Source organism: Motacilla alba, chromosome 5 (genome assembly GCF_015832195.1).
Source record: "Motacilla alba alba isolate MOTALB_02 chromosome 5, Motacilla_alba_V1.0_pri, whole genome shotgun sequence".
Lineage (NCBI taxonomy): Eukaryota > Metazoa > Chordata > Aves > Passeriformes > Motacillidae > Motacilla > Motacilla alba.
In genome coordinates, this window is record NC_052020.1 from 22,317,825 (window position 1) to 22,334,389 (window position 16,565).

The following is a 16,565-nucleotide window of genomic DNA, read 5'->3' on the forward strand; positions in this document are numbered from 1 at the left end:
CTTCTTTACACCAACTTTGTATAGTAGGCACTTCAGAGTGGAGAGTATCAAGAGAGAATTTATTTCTCAGGACTGCAGAAAACGGGTGTTTCTCGGGGCTACAGAAAATGGGAAGTAGTTCCAAGAATCCAATCCGGCACATTGTCACCACAGCCCTGTTTGCATACAGGCCCATTGTCAACCGAAGGAACTAGAAAATTATGGCTATTTATCCATTCCTCTCTTTACCCCCCGTTGTGCCTCTTTTGGCAAAGCAGCTGAAGAGTTTGCATTGTTTCAAATTTAATGCTTGCAGATGGTTTTTATTTAGAATTTGTTTTATTGGTGAGACATGCTTCCTCTGTTTATTAAATTGTGCCTACTTTTTGTCATCCGTCATGTTGCCCGCAATTTCTGCGCAGAGCTCGAGGGTAGGGTTTGTTGTTACTGTTGCTGTTGGGTGGGTTACTTTCTGAGGGGGTAATCTGAAATACGATCGAGCTCCGAGCGCCGGGGAAACAGCGCGTCTTCTCATTCACTTGTTCCCGCGGAAGAGCATGAGGCTCCCGACGGGCGGGCAGGGGCTCGGGGTGCTGCCGGGGGAACGGGCGCCCGCCCCGGGGCAACTCCGCCTCCGGCCCTGGCCGGCGGGGGAGCCGCGGGGCACGGCCGCGGGCGGGGGTCACGTCTGACCGCCGTGCCCCGGAGGCGGGCGGCCCCGAGGGCGCGGGCGGGCGGCCGGGTCCCGCTCCGCGGGGCGCCGCGGCGGCTGCCGGGCGGCGGCAGGTGGTGGCCGCGGCAGCGCCCGGGGGTAGCCCGGCGGCTCCGCCGGGACGGGCCCCCTCGGTCGGCGACTCCCCCCGCGCGGTGCCCGCGGGCCGTCCGGGCGGGTTTTGTCCTCCAGAGCCCCCCCGGGGCCCCGGCCGGCCGCGGGCGCTGATCGCCGGCGGCTCCGCGCGGAACTCGCAGGCTCCGGAGCAGGAGGTGGGAACCGCGGGCGGTTTGGGCTTGCTCGGCTTCTTCTGCGTTTGTTTTTTGGTGTTCCCCCCCCTCCCCCCGCCAGCTCTATGCGGCTTTTGGGGTTTGGTTTTTATTATTTTTTCCCCCTCCTCTTTTCCCACCGCGGGTATTTGGAAGGAAAGCGGGAATGCCGCGGCCCCGGGAGAGCCTCGGCGGGCCGGGCCGGGCCGGGCGGGCCGGCGGCGCCTCCCCCCGGTTCGGGGGGTCCCCGGGCTCGGCCCCCGAACGCCCCTCTCTTCCGTTCTCCATGTCATTTCCTGTGCTAATAAGATGGTGGTCACGGCCGGGAGGGAGGGAGCCGCCGCTGCCGCCTCCGCCGAGCCCGGCCCGGCCCCGGGACCCGTCCTCGCCTGGGACTAGCCAGCGGGGCCGGCGGGGTGGGAGGGCGCAGCCAGCCGGGCTCCCCCCGCCCCTCCCGGGCGGAGCGGGCCCCCCGACGCCGAGGCGGGCTCCCCGCGCCCGCAGTGCCGAGGTGAGTCAGCCTCGCTGGTAGCCAAGGTGGCCACGAAAATGGCTGCGGAGCGCGGGGGGGAAACCCGTCCCAGCCCGGGGGGGAGGTCCGGCCGAAGGCTGCCCGCAGCGGGTGGGGCGGCGGCGAAGACCCGCGGGCACAGGTATCGCCCCCCCTTCCCCGCCCGCCCCGCTTTTCCCCCTCGGGGCGGGCTGCGCGGGGCCCGGCCCGTCCCCGCCGCTCCCGCCGCGCCGCTCCCGCCCGCGCCGCGGCTGCGCCCGCCCGGCCCCCCCGCCCCGCCCGCGGCCGCTAGCGGGGCCGGCGACTGACGCGGCCGGCGGCCAATGGGCGGCGGGGGCGGGCGGGCGCGCGCCACATTGGAACGCGGGGGCGGGGCGCTCCTGGGCGGCGGCGGCCGCGGGACCCGGGCATCCCCCCCCCTGCGGGACCCGGGCATGCGGGACCCGGGCATCCCCCCCCCTGCGGGACACGGACACGCCTCCCCCGCCGCGGGACCCGGGCATCCCCCCCTGCGGGACACGGACACGCCTCCCCCGCCGCGGGACCCGGGCATCCCCCCCCTGCGGGACACGGACACGGCCCCCCGTGCGGGACACGGGCATCCCCCCCGTGCAGGACCCGGGCATCCCCCCCCCTGCGGGACACGGACACGGCCCCCCGTGCGGGACACGGGCATCCCCCCCGTGCAGGACCCGGGCATCCCCTCCCCGCGGGACACGGACACGCCCCCCCCGCGGGACACGGGCACCCCGCCTGCGGCATCGCTCGCGCCCCGTGCACAGAGCCCGGGCAGAGCTGCCCTTGCGCCGCTCAGCCGGGATGCTCTCTTAACTCGCGCAGAAAAACTCCAGATGCACCTTCTTGGGCCTTCTTCCCTCTGTGGGTTTGTTTTGGTTTTTTTTAAGTTACAGAATTTCTCCAGTTTCGTATGAAATGGTGCTATATCGCTGCTATTTCAGAGGGAAATTGAAGATGCCTCCAGAGTCCCCTTTTTAGATCCCTAAAAAAAAAAAAAAAAAAAAAAAAAAGCTGGCCTGTAGGCAAAACTGTTGGCTCACTGTTGCTTCCTCTTTTTCCTGTGATTAATGCCTCTCATTAGTGGGAGGAGAGCTGGCAGAACCAGCTTAAAAAAACACCAGCCTAACTGTAAGATAGGATTGTTTTCCAGCACTGCAGGTGTGTGCAGCGGTTTGTTGGGCAGCAAAGGAGCCCCAGCCCGAAATATCCAGCAGCCCCTTGGATCCGGTCCTGCCAGCAAGGTTTAACTCCCTGTGAGACTGGCGGAGCACAAGCTCACTGCCTGGGTCAGGCTTCAAACCCCCTAAATTTCCGTTTTTCTAATGACTGAGATTATAAGCAGTGAAAGTGGAAAGGGAAATGAGTCTCCTGACATTCTAATTAATTGTGTATAAACCGCTTTTGCTTTTCAAGTGCAAGCTGCAGTCAGAAACAAAAGCACTGAGATGGTGGGTGTTTGCTTCTTGTAAGGGGTGCTTTTGGACCAAAGGTGCTCCTGCTCTAGAAGGAAGAGTTTAGCACAGGGCTGAGTGGTGTGGAGCTCTTGAAATACATGCAGCCTGCAAAGAGCTCAAATGTTGTCATGGCCAAGGACTGTGTTAGCAAAGGAGGGGTTGGCTGCTGGAACCATTCACCAGGGAGTATTTGAGGTAGCCATGGGAGATGCCCAAAGTTTGGCTCTTGGCTAAATGCTGAATTGGCTGATCTCACTGCGGCATGGAGTAGCAGGACCAGGGCAAGTTGGTTTTCTCTCCTGCCCAGGAGTCATGCCAAAGGCTGCTGCTCCTTCCAGCTGTTTGTGGAGCATGAAGGAGGTCCTGAGGCTCCTGACTCTGTGCTGGCTTTGGTGCGGAGCTCTCTGGTTTTGGGATACTGGCCTGTTGTTTCTCTAGCATCTTTGTGGACCATGCATGAAGCATGGTGCTTTCTGGTGCAGTTTGTGGAGGATTCTTATTGTGAGCCTTATTGCTTGCTGATAGCAATTACTTGCACTTTTTAACAAGTGAAGGGGAGGAGTATTGTGAGGATAGTACCTGATTTTAAATAATGAGGGCAAAAGCAAGGACTTCTTTAAAACCTGGTGTTTTATGAACTGATGCCAGGTCCATCTTACTGGCATGGGCTGGGGGCAGCTTGTTGCTCGTATTCCTTGCAGGAAAGTGACGGAACTGCTTGAAATTGGTAGGAGCAGTGTAAAGGTTGTGAACACTGCATGAGGAGCCTGAAGCAGGAGGGCTCCTGCACTGCAGCAGGCTGGCTTTGCCATCAGGGGGATACAGGCATTGTGGGGAGTGGAAGTTGCCACTCTGAGTCAGGAATCAAAGTGTGTATATCAATGAGAAATACAACAAGCCTAGGCAAGAGAGGTCTTTGGTCTTTTTATACAGAGTGCCACGTACACTTTATCCTTCTGTGGTTTTTGTTTAATGTTCTTTTTTCTTTTCGTAACTTCTTTCTCATGCTGGTTAATTCCCAAGTGGAGTTGTGGGGTTTTAAGTGGTTTTTTCCCCATGTCCATTTATGCAAGAGAAGTATATGCTTTTACCTAACTCTCTGTTCTTAAAGTTGATGTTAGCAGGGCCTAACATCAGCTTGGTGCTACTAAACCATTCCCAAAGCTCTTAAAATGCTGCGTAATATTTGTGACATTTTGGGGTAGCATGTTTAAAATCATTACTGCCAATCTGGTGGTGTTACATGGATGTGAAAATTTGCACTGAGAAACTACATGTAGTCCCAAAGACAAAATGGTTTTGGTTTGGTTTTTTGTTTGATAACCAAATAGTCATGCTATAGGTTAGCTTGGAGACCTTCAGAACATAGAAATAAGCTGCTAAACTTGATGTGAAGACTGGACCAGTGAGAAGTAGTGACTGTTGTTTCCACTGGAGTGAGTGCCGGTGGGAACTTCTGATGCCATCTCTGCACTGGGAATATGTGTACCTGAGATCCGTGATTTCCTAAGTAAAGCAAAAACAAGCAAATATCACTTTTATTCTTTAGTTTGCACTGCAGCTTTCTGGCATTTTAAGAAAGCTGGAGTCAGCTGGATATGCATCAGGGTTTGCTTGTGTAGATCTTCTTGCATCAGTGCTGAGTTGTCTGATCTGTTCTCTCACCTGAGCACAGACCCTTCAGACCGCGGGGCTGGGAGCTGCTTGAGGCACTGGCATAGCCAGTGAAGGGCAGTCAGCACGTGCAACATCCGCTGGCATTGAGCAAGTGGCGGAATTCCTGCTGGCCTGCAACTGGGCTGCCCTGCTGTGGGGTGCTGGCTTTGCTGCTTCACGTTTCACCCCTTGTCCTGCTTGTGGCATTTCTCATTGTCAGTGCGACTGTACAGCGCTCCTGCCTGAGGCTCGCTCGTGGCGGGTGAATTTTCTTGGACCAGAGCTCTTGTGCAGCTGCAGACAGTTTAGTGCCTCCTCCTGCACTGATGCCTCTGCAGTAGTGGAGTAAAGAAGGCTTTAATTTCACAGGGTTTTCTGTTCTCCACGTGACTTCTTCTCTGCTACCAAAGGTGTTTTTAAATAAAGTCTCTAGAGAAATGTTCCTTCTAAAGCTACATAGTAAAATGTGGCTTTTCAGGAATTCCTGCTAGTTAAACTTGTCTGTGCAAGTGGATTCCAATAGCAAGTCCAACCACCCTGGGAAGAACAGAGGACAAGGTGAAAGGTTCATGCAGTCCTGTGTGGCATCTTTGGAAAGAACATGAGGGAAAAGTGCTTTAGAAAGGGAAGAATTTTGCAGGTACAGGAGCCCAAAGAGCAATGGAAAACAGCTATCCTGTGGTATATTTGAAAGGTAGAGGCAGCCAAGGTGGATGGAGAAGAAGCCTGGTGAGGAGAGCAACACAGTATCCCATGCTGGAGAAGTTTTTCTATTTAATGCCCACCACATGTGGGACAACACTGATGGAGAAGACTGGGAGAATTGAGAGTGAAAAAGCAGAGATGAAGGGGGAAATTTTGACTTGGCAACTAGAATAACATTTTCCATATGTTTTTTTAGATGTCTGGTCACTATCCTCTGTACCTAGGCTTTGAAGTTCAGCTAGAATTGAAGGTGGTACTGGCACAGGCATTTTTCCAACTTCTATCCCGAGCTCTTCACTAAAGTGCAAGAACATATGTTTTTGCAGAGACAGTCAAACAATTCAAAATATTGACACTTAAAGCTTTGCTGTTGTGTTTCTTGGTCATGGCTGCATTTGTGGGGGCAGGATAATTGTATCCTTCAGAGCTGTTGCTGAAAGGGCACTTCTCTCTGCAAGGCTGGGAGGCAGTACTCAGGCTCAGAACAGTTCTTCTGCAGTCTGAAGGTAAAAGCATTATAGATATAATTTAAGGTTTAAGCTGCAGAAACTGGCAGCCTCCAGCAGTCAGTCAGTAATGTGTACTGCAGAACTGTTTCAGTGCACTCTCTCGCTCATGGACAGCCGTCAGTAAGGGTCTGTCGTAAGCCAAGTTGTCCAATTTGAGCATGCTCTGATAAATGGCTTCCTTTTTCTGCCCCCTTTCTTCTCCCTTCCTCAGGCTTTGGCTTTTCAGCAAGGCAAGTTTTCCTTCGCCTGTAGTGACTTGTCCCACAGGAGGGGCTGCTGTTCTAAAGCCTTGGCATCAAGCCCTACTGGGGCTGCTGCTCCCAGCGCTTGCCTTGCTGCCTGTGCTGCTGTCAGCTGGGGCTGGTTTCTGCCCGTGGAAACCTGCCTGTAGGTGGTGGGGGAGATGTATAGGGACAGATTGGTAGAAGTTCATGGGAGGTGATGTGGGGGATTAACTCGCAGAGCAGCTCTAGGGTTGCTGTAATTAGCTTCCCTGAGAGCCAGCAGTTGCTCCTGCTTTGCACAGTGGCAGCTGAGGCACTGAGCATCCTGTGCTGGTCCCCCAGCCAGCTCATCTCTGTGGGCTGCAGGGCAGTGGTTCCAGGCTCCTGACTATGGATCAGGGCGTCTAGGACCCACAACTCCAGTGGTCCTTCACTAACAGTGTTTCAGAGTGTTGAAGGCTGCTAATTGGAGCTGGTAGTGGTCAGGGCCATCAGTCATTTGCAGACTGATAATCAATATGAAATATTTTCCAGTGCTTTCCTCTCTTAGTACAATGAAGCTTTATTTTGAAAATGTTTCATATAAACTGCATCATAATATTCTGGATGGAGTTAAATGTGGACCTTCAGCTGCAGACTCAAAACTAGGTGTTCACAGCATCTTCCTTGAAAGACATCCTGAGTTTGACCCAGTATGTTCCTCTTTACACCTTTCATTTGGATAAACCTTGATTTCCTCATGTCTATGTATATCAAGGGGATTTGCTGTTGTTTGGGTTTTTTAATTTCTTCTGATGCTGCTGGAATACTTCATGTGGTTTGCTCTTTCTTTGACTTGGAGACTCCTTGCTTGGAAATGCTAATGAGAATGCTAAATACACCACAGTTTGCGGAGTACAGTCCTCTTATCAATTCAGGGGAAATTATTGAAAACACTTGGAAACTGACTGAGGAAAAAATCCATACTGATGATACAGAAGCATGCTTTTATGAGCAATAAAATATATTCTATAGCTGTCATGTTTCACACCTAGGCTTCCTGATTGTCTTTTCCGAGACCAAATTAGCTGAATCAGCTTTTGAAGACTAGAAGCTTTTAAATGACTAATTTTCTCTTCCCTTTGTGATTGTAAAGACATTATTATGTATGGTATGTTTGTACGTTGCTTTTTTCCTTGAAAATTCTACTTCAGGTCACCACTGGGGCCAGCCGTTGTGTGGGTGTAGAGGTGCCTGACCCTCAGTGCAAAGTCCCAGCAGCTAATGCTGCATTGGTGTTGCAAAGGTTGTAGCTCCAGAACAGCAGATCCACTTATTGCATCTCCTGGATGTGCTGAGACAGATGCAAATGTGTCCTCTCTAGCTATAATGGAGTTAACTGGTGATTGGCAGGGTGTTTTTTTTAACCAGGTCTCATTACTAGTCAGATGTTGAGATGTTGCTTTTGAATTCTTCTAGGATAGTTGGTGAATGTTTGTAGTCCCTTAGCGACTTGCACACGTGAAGTCATTCTGACATGCTCTCTCTGCTTTTTGAACTGGAATTGAATGAGTTCTTGGGCTCTTTCCGTGCTTCTGCTAATCGGTGTTTTAAAACTGTCCATGGTGTAAAGGACCAGGTATTTCTGTGCAACCCGGTACCTTTATGTAGAAGATGCACTTAAGGTTGCACGTATAGACCAGAAGTGCTTTGCCCCTGCTGGAAATGTTTTTCTAGTTAGCTATGTTAGGATATACAGGGTCTGAACACCCCTCTCTCTGTATGGAAGGGAATGTGCAGATCAAATTGTGGTGGTGGTGAATTCAGCACACGGATATCTGGTTTCTTGGCAGATCTGACACTGGGAGTATCTGGACTGCTGCCTGCCCCAAGGAAAAGGGGGTCGGTGTGACCCATGCTCAACCACTACTCATCCAAGCCATGTAACATGAGTCCCTAACCTGTAGACAGATTTACCAGCTCTGAATAATGTCTGTTGTGCTGTGAGATCTTATCTTCCTAATGGCCTGCAAGAGGGTACAGATGAGGAGAAATAAATACTGCTCTTGCTTTTGCTTCCTCTGCATTTTGTGGAACCGTTGATGTGTTCTCATTTTGCCTGCTGTGTTTCTTAGTGCTTTTAAAGGACTGAGCTAGTTGGTCAGAATTTTGGGAACAAGTGAAAGTAAGATCTGCTCCTATCTTCTAATTTTCTCCCACATACTCCTTCCCTATTTGCTGAACAAGTTAAAAGAAAGGAGCTGCCTGTCGTGTCTTGAAGTCCAAATAGAGTGAAACCACTGTAACAAGCATAGAGGAACCGTCCTGTAACATCCTTCCACAGAAACAGGCACCAACTAGATAAATGGTGCCAAAGTAGGATTCCAGCTTTATTTTACATCTGTACTCATAGATCCCAATTGAATGGGGATTCCCCTGCACCTGAAACTGCCTGCCTGGAGGTATTGGTGCTCCAGAGGCTTTACAATTTAACATTTGATTCCTGAAGCTTTTGAGTTGGGTGGTAAAAGGGAGCATTGTTCAATAACCAGGTGCCTCCTGGAAGTCCAGAGGTCTCTTGTAGGAGTGGAAGTTTCTCATCAACCTTTGGGATAAAGAGCTTTGGGTTGTGATGTGTAAGTAATAGTATGCTCAATAAACTTTCTGTCATGTGACTGTGTCAAGAGTGAAATCGTGTTTTGTGATTCCTGACAGAATTTAGCAGCAGTCTTATGAAAAATCACTGGTGTATGTAAAGGCAGACCAGCACTTGGTTGTTGCTGTTGAGTGGGTTGTCAATTTTGTGCAGGAAAAAGGAGCTCTGGCAAAATGCGTTGAATTTTCTCAGTTGTTGGGGCAGTTTGATTTTAGTGGATAGCTTGGCCATGGCTCACAGACGTGTGTGCAAGCCTGTCCTTCCATTTGGTCTCCTGACACCACTAAACATTCACCAGTGGAAGAAAAAGACAGCATACTGCAGGTAATCTTTCTTTTTAAAAGAAAGGAAGAGCTGGAACTTCTGGAAAAGGGTTGAGTGAAAGGCCATCTTGTTAGAAGATGGATGTGCTTTCAGAGGGGCTAATTTTGACACTAAGGAAATATATGTAGAGCTGATTGCTGGCCAGGTGCCAGTGACTGAAGGGCACCGGAGGCTGAAATGCCAGGTAGTCCTGGCACTTTAGCCCATGACGGTTGGATTGCATGAATTATCCCTCTGCCTTCCAGCTAATTTTATCCTGTTGATTTTTCATGAATCATTTCCCATCTCTGTGGGTTAGAAATTAAAGTGGAAGTTTGCTAGCCAGAATAACCACATCTGCTATTTAGAAACTAATGTCTGGGGTTTGTTTCCTGCCCACCCCCACGTCTTCCCTTCCCTTCCCTTGCCCTTTTTGCCTCCATCATTGTTGAAATACATGAATCACTAGTGTTGCTCATCTACAAAAATTTTTAGGCTGACCAGCCTGCACAGGTGCAGGGGTCTTCTGAGTGCATGTGACCTCCCTGTGGGCAGTGGGGTGGCAGGCAGATGCTCAGTGCTATGTGGCAGGGTCCCCGGTGCACAGTGATGCTGGCAGGACAGGGCATTTTGAATTTCCTACATGTGCTTTATAAAACATTAAAGACGCTCCAGTGTCTTTTCCCTCTCCCAACACAGCAGAAGAGCAGGAGTGTGACAGTGGCCCAGCCTGTTATGTGCCTACCAAACACTTCCTCTCTCCAGCTTTTTTGTCTGTCCATGAATGAGAGTAAAAAGTCATTTGGGCAGTAAATTCACATCTCTGCTTCCCTTTGTTGAACTATGTGCCCTTGAGTGACAGCTGGGCCAGCAGCAAGGGAAGGAGAAGTTCATTATTCAGAAGTTGAGTGCTACAAGTCAGGATCCAGGGACCCACATGGGAGTTGCTTAGCATGGGGTCCTGTCGGTGAGCAGTTTTGCTGGCAGCTGTGCTAAGGAAAAGAGTGCATTCCCTTGAAATATAGTGAGCACTAAATGAGTGAGAGGAGGTCTCTAGCTTGCTCGTGTTCATGTCTAATCAGTCTTGGTGGATCACAGCAAATGCAGGAGACTGGATGAGTGATTGTGTTGGGACAGTTTTGAAAATTGCCAAGTGGTTGGCCTGGGAAGATAAAAGCTGGCTAGCATGACACCAATCCTGGGTAAATATAAAGTTATTCATGCCTGAAAATTGGTGTCATGGAAAGTGTTTTGTACTTCTTAAAAAGGTTTGATTTTGTTCTTGGAGAAGTTTACTGTTGGTTTAAAGAGACATCTCTAGATGTGATATATAATTACATATAAAAGGCAGCTAACTCAGTGTGTGAGAACCCAATTAATATCAAATGTCAGAGAATATCAGTAAAATATATGTGGCTTAGGAAGTGCAGGTAGTGATTGATAGAGAACCAGAATCCAATAAATAAGCTGAAGTGGCAGTATAAACACTGTAAGTAAGGAGGATGAAGGATACTCTAAGCTAAAGGACAGTACTAGCACACTAATAAATCAACTGTTTGAGAATTGACTTTAAGATGAACTTCTCAACATCAAAAGATCACGGTTCTGGCATTGCCACCTTAGAAGAGGGGAGCAAATAATCCAGCTATTTTAAGCTAGAGCTTGATCATTTTACAGAAGAGTCTCTGCAACATGATATGTGGTGACTGTGTTTTCAAAGAAGTAGACTTGATGACCCTTCTCTTCAGATAAGGGGAAGGGAGAAGCCAGCTCTGCCTGACACTTACTCAGTGATGCAGAAGACATGACTCATCACTGGCAAACTGGTTAGATGAAACATGTTTGGTGAATTGTAGCTGTTGATAGGGGCAGGACAGTGTAATGCAGTTTGTTTGGTTAATGAGATTATTGAAACCGAATCATTTTCACGCAGACAAGTGGAGATTTATGAACCTGGAAAGGCATGTCCTGAACGTGATCTGTGAGGAGAGGCTGTGTCCTGAGCAGTCCCATGTGAGAACATGGGGCTCAGAATGGGCAGGCAGCCCTGGGGAGCTTTCTGTGCCAGGTCCTAGTGGGAAAAGACAGCCGTGATTTTGGATACAAGCAAGGTGGTAATGAATCAGGGCGAGGAGGCAGTTTAACATCTGTGAACTTTATATTTACTTCAGAATCAGTCTTACATCAGCGTGGCTTTCTAGTGCCAGTATCTTGAAGTAATACAGAGAAAATTGGAAAAGTTGCACTGAGGAATGTTACAAATTGTTGGAAAGCTAAGAAGATCCTGCATGGCTACATATCCAGGGGTCTGCTATGTATGTGGTTTTATTCAGTCCTTATCACTATTGCTATCCAAACACCTTTCAGTAGTGCCTTAAGGAAGAAGGCTTACAGCTGCCACTTGGTTGTACTCTTATTCTGTCCTTAGGGAGAAAAATGGTAAAATAACATCTACTTTTAGTGCTGGGGCTTTGTGTCTGTTTGTTTTAACTTTATAAATGTAGGTATATATTTATGTTGAAGCCAGAGGCAAAGAAGTGCAACTAGTGGTTCTGACCAAAGATGGTGAGGTTTATTACAGCCATCAACCTGGGAAGCAATTCTTTCCAGTGGCTCAAGGCAGTGTCCCAGCATGCTGGGTATTTCACCCTTTCCCATCGGGTTCCAGGGCCCTTTGGAAGAACTGTTGCCCAGTGCCCAGAACTAAAAAGAATCACATATGACTTGTCTGTGATGGGGATTAACAACTGAGATAAACTTGTGAGATGTTGGCTTCTCTTCCTCTTGTTATTCTCAGATGGAGATTTTGTCCTTTTTGTAGGCTAAAAGGAAAGGAGTGGGACATAAGGGGTGTCAGTCAGGTTGTCCTAATTCTCATTTCTACCTTAAGACTGTGACTCTGTGAGATCAATGCAGGGAGCTGAGTACAGGAAAAGTAACAATTTTCCATGTATTTTAAAAATGCAAGTCACTTATGTATTCTATCAGCCGCAGTAAGTACCTGCCTTGGTTCTGTGGCATGTTGCACTGTTTCAGAGACTTTTAGGCTGCGTGGAGGCTTTACATTGTCAGCATGCTGCTTGTTTGAGTCCTTACTCAACACTTAACATGGAGAAGTTGCATCGAATAATACCTGCTTTGCATAGGCTGTGCTGATCCACGACAGTGCATGGGCCAGCACAAGGATCCTTTTCCTACTCTCCCTGAGATCAACAAAGGGCAAATGCTCTGAGACCACAACACAGAATTTTGTGACAAATCTTGTAGAGTTATCAGTATGTTCCATCTTCACTAGAAGCCATCATAAAACAAACTTAAGATTGGTTCAGGGGTTATTTCAGAGGTTTTCTATCTTCTTCCCCCTCTGACACATGTCTGGCATGAAGCAGATCATGGAGGGTTTTGATAACATGTTTTGCCAGTGAACCATGTAAGAGTGACTGTGTGAACTCATCTCACACCCATTTGAGACTACAGGAGGAGTTCCAGGTTGGTAAATCGGAATTTCCCTCTTCCCAACTTATCTGCAGTGAGGATGGCAGTGGGAATTTGGTGTTGTGGCACCCCATCCTGTTTGTCATGTCAGTTGCTGGTCTTGGGCAAGTTAAAACCACTGGAAAATCTCAGCCCTCCCTGCTGTAAAACTGGTGTAAGTTTCATTGTTTCGAAGCTTACTATCCAGGCTTCTTCAGAAAGCTGCAGAAAAACTGGTGGTGTTTCCAGGTATCTTTCTTGTAGTCCTGACCTTCTTCAAGTGTTTTCCGAATTTGAAATTCAAACAAAATATTTCATACTTCTGGTGAATTTATGGCTCCTGAGTGTAGTGAGGTAATGAGCAGGACAATGACTTAAACAACTCCTGGTCACAGCCCATGGCTGCTCAAATCCTACATCATGCGTGACCTATAATTTTCACTAATGAAGTTTGAATTTGTGACTGCTTCAGCTTGTTGCCAGGTGTGCTGGCTGCATTCAGCCTTGCTCTGTGGCCATCAGAGAAGAGCCCTGGCCTTGCAGCAGGCTGGGAGGCAGGTCATGGGGTCTTGCCCTGCTGCCACCAGCCTTTGCTGTGCCGGGACACTGCTTTGCTGCACCCCTGGGTGGAGGACAGCCTCACCCACAAAAATGTACTTTTGTGGGGAAAGTGCTGTGGCAACCGGCTAGGCAAAACCAGTTTTCCCAGTGGAGCATTGGCTTATATCTGTCTGTGGACAGTGGTCATCCTCTGAGCAAGCTGGTTCTCCCTCTTACTTTGTGGGATCTTTGATCTTTCGGAGTTTGTGCTGGCTGTAAGCATGAGCTATATAGCCAGCTGGTACTTCATAAAGTGACCTGAAGTGGTTGGCATGGCCGAGGACCTTGGTAAGGGCATTCACCTCAGGGACAATGGTCAGCCTGGGTCTTCCATGGCTGTATGGGGGGCAGCTCAGAGCCTTGAATACTGTGCTTTGTTCCCTGTTCTCAGCTTGTCACTAGCTGACTGTTCTGGATTACTATTTCTGGTAATAATATGCTACTGGAGAAAAAGTGTATGAACTCATGTCCATCTTTCACCATGGGCCTGCGCTTTAAAATGTGGTACAAGCCATGCAAGATCTGCCTTAAAAGAAGAGGGGATGACCTCCAGAAGGTCAGCAGTGAGAAGCTGAGTGAAGGAGCTGTGTGCTGAGGAGGGGATGGATTCCTATATGGCTGTTTCACATGAAAGAATGTCCCAGTCTGGGAAACCTGCCAGTAAAATGTAAAATTAAAGCTCTGTTTTGGAGACTGATCCATGCAGATAAGAGCCTGTGACTGTTAACTAATAACTACGAGAGTGGCAGTGATAAAGGCAGCATACTTGAGGACAGGAATTCACAGGTTCGTTCATGCTTAACCCCATTTGGAGATTTTTTCCTGCATTGGAGATTAATAGCTCAGATGTTCTTGTGTTTTCTACTTCCCTGATTTTGAGCAATATGGCAGAGCCACTGGAGATCTTAATGTGTGTCATGCAGAACATGTGACAGGTCCTTGCCTGCTTTCTAAAGAAAACAGGAGGGGTTATGTGGCGCTGCCTGTGAACGCATGGATGATCCAGGGATGCCTCTTTGGATTTGTAGCAGTCATGCTGGTGTCTTGGGTTTGCCAAGGACCACTGTGCACAACTGCCTTTGCTGTCCAAAGCACTTGATGTTGTGTGCAGACAGCACCTGGGTCATCACAGCATCTCTCTCACCAAGGATTGGCCTTGCTGGACATGCTGCTAGGATGTTGCAGTAGGCTGTGTGCCCGCTGAACATTGGGAGGGCTAAATGTCCTGGTAGGCACAGGGACATGCACAGGTGAGGCTGAGTATGTCCTGGGAATACCTCAGCAGTAACCAAGGAGCCTGCTGTTCTTATGCTTACGTGATGCTTCTCCACATCATCTGAAATCTTCAGAGGCTCTTCATATTTAGGTGCTAGAACAAACACAGTTAAAAAAATGCCAAGAAAACCCCAAAATAATGAAGTGGAGGGAGTGAAAACTGCAGAATGTGAACTAGACTCTTACAGCTGTAGAAAGCTGAAGGGGCTGGAGAAATGGCAAGAAAGAGAAACTAATGAGCAGTGAAATTACAAAAAATTAAACACCCCTTTGAATACATCAGAAGCTGAGAGTCCTAAAAGCATGGTTGTCTGCTGAGGTCTGGAACTGGAGAAATGTCATATGTTTTTTTTCCTGGAAGAAAAGCTAGAAGGTGGTACCAGTTACAGCAGCAGTGTAATGTTCTCTGTTGTAGCAGTAGCTTGGGAAATTATTAGCAAATAGCAGCTACTACAGCAGTACATTTTAAAGTTTGCTATTCTGGCTTACTTGCATCCAGGGTTTTTAAAAGGCCTGGCTGAGCAGTGCTCTCTGAGCCATAAATGCTAATTAAAAAATAATTTTTTTAAAAAAAGTATGTATAATGAGTTAGACTTCAAAAAAATGTTGTCTGTTACTCATAAGCGAGTAGGCCAATGTTAAGTTGAACTGGGCAAATTAAGCTAGGCTACCCGCAGTCTGATGCTCCTTCCAGTAAAATAACGTAACAGCTGCTATGGATCAGATTGGTCATGACTTAAAGGGTATTAATTGTAATAGTCAGTCTGTACAGGTTTTTTTTCAATCGTTCTTTTCTAACGTAATATGATTTTCTGGTGTTGCTATAATTTTACTAAAGGTAAAGCTGTTGGTAAGTCTAGCATGTTTAATGCACTGAAATTGTGCAACAAGTCATGGGAATAAATAGGTGGGATGATTCATTGTGTCACACACACACTGCTGGAGTGAGTCCAGAGGAGGGAGGGCCGTGAAGATGATCAGAGGGCTAGAGCACCTCTCCTGCGAAGACAGGCTGAGAAACTTGGGATTGTTCAGCCTGGAGAAGAGAAGGCTCCAGGGAGACCTGATTGCTGCATTTCAGTACTTGAAGGGAGCTTTTAAGAAAGCTAGGGACAGACTTTTCAGCTGGCCCTGTGGCAGTAGGACAAGGGAGAATGGCTTTAAACTGAAAGAGGGTAGATTTAGATTAGGTATTAGAAAAAGTTTCTTTACTGTGAGGGTGGTGTGGGACTGGAACACTGAGAAGCTGTGGCTGGCCCATCCCTGGAAATGTTCAAGGCCAAATAGGATGGTACTTTGAGCACCTTGGTCTAGTGGAAGCTGTTTCTTCAGTGGGATTGGAACTACATGATCTTTAAGGTCCCTTTCAACCCAAGCAATTCTGTGATTCAATGCATAAAAGGAAACCTTACTAAAGTAAGGGTCACAGTGTGACAACAAAAGGAACCCCGTTGCTAGTAGTGTAGTAGTCTCAGCTGGGAATTTTTGGTTTTTTGGCTCAATGCTAATCAAGAGGCAGAAATCAGTCTCTTCTCCCTCTTACTAAGTGATAAGATGAGAGGAAATGCCTTCAGGTTGCACCAGGATAAGTTTAGATTGGAAATTACAAAAGAGTTATCAAGCATTAAAACAAATTGCCCAGGGAAGTAGTTGAGTTCCCAATTCTGTGAGTTATTTAAAAGACATGGAGCTGTGGCGCTTTGGGATATGGTTTAGTGGTGAACTTGGCAATGCTGTGTTTATGGTTGGACTGTATGATTTTAAAGGTCATTTCCAGCCTAAATGATTCTATGATTTAGTGGTGGACTTGGCAGAGCTAGATTTACATTGGATACAATGATCTTAAAGGTCATTTGCAGCCTAAATGATTCTCTTGATTCTAAGATTGCTGGTGTCCTGGGGAAAAAAAGCACGAAGTTAATTTGGATTGTGTTTGTGGGCAACATAAAATCTGGGCAAGTTACAAGTAATGAAAAGAGGTGAGTTAGTGGTGAACTTGGGGTGGCGTGTGTGCTGGGTGGGACAACAAGGAGTTGTGTGACGCTCTTAAAGCAGTCATCTGCTCTCAGAGCAGGTGGGAGGGCTGGCAGGATGCATGGTGGCCTTGGGAGCTCCTGCAGGAGCAAGGGCTCTTACAGCAGCACGGTGGTTCACTGAAAACAGAGCCCCAGCTGAAAACAGAACCCCAGCTAGGCACGGTGACCAGAAAGTAAATGCAGCACTTGGACACAAACATGGCAA

The 16,565-nt window shown here is 48.4% G+C and overlaps 1 protein-coding gene across 5 annotated transcripts in view; it reads left to right on the forward strand.

Annotated features, from left to right (window-relative positions):
- The first annotated feature begins 300 nt into the window (after positions 1-300).
- PRDM11 (PR/SET domain 11) overlaps positions 301-16,565 on the forward strand; it is a 49,754-nt gene continuing 33,489 nt past the window's right edge. The window contains exon 1 of one of the 5 annotated variants that reach the window (XM_038137912.1): positions 301-963. Coding sequence is in view for 4 of the 5 variants with exons in the window: in XM_038137910.1 (XP_037993838.1) it covers positions 1,127-1,471 (345 nt within the window). In the remaining variant the exon portion in view is untranslated. Of the gene's footprint in view, positions 964-1,015; positions 1,472-16,565 lie in introns of those variants that run through there. The other 4 variants (XM_038137910.1, XM_038137913.1, XM_038137911.1 and 1 more) reach the window with 4 other exon arrangements.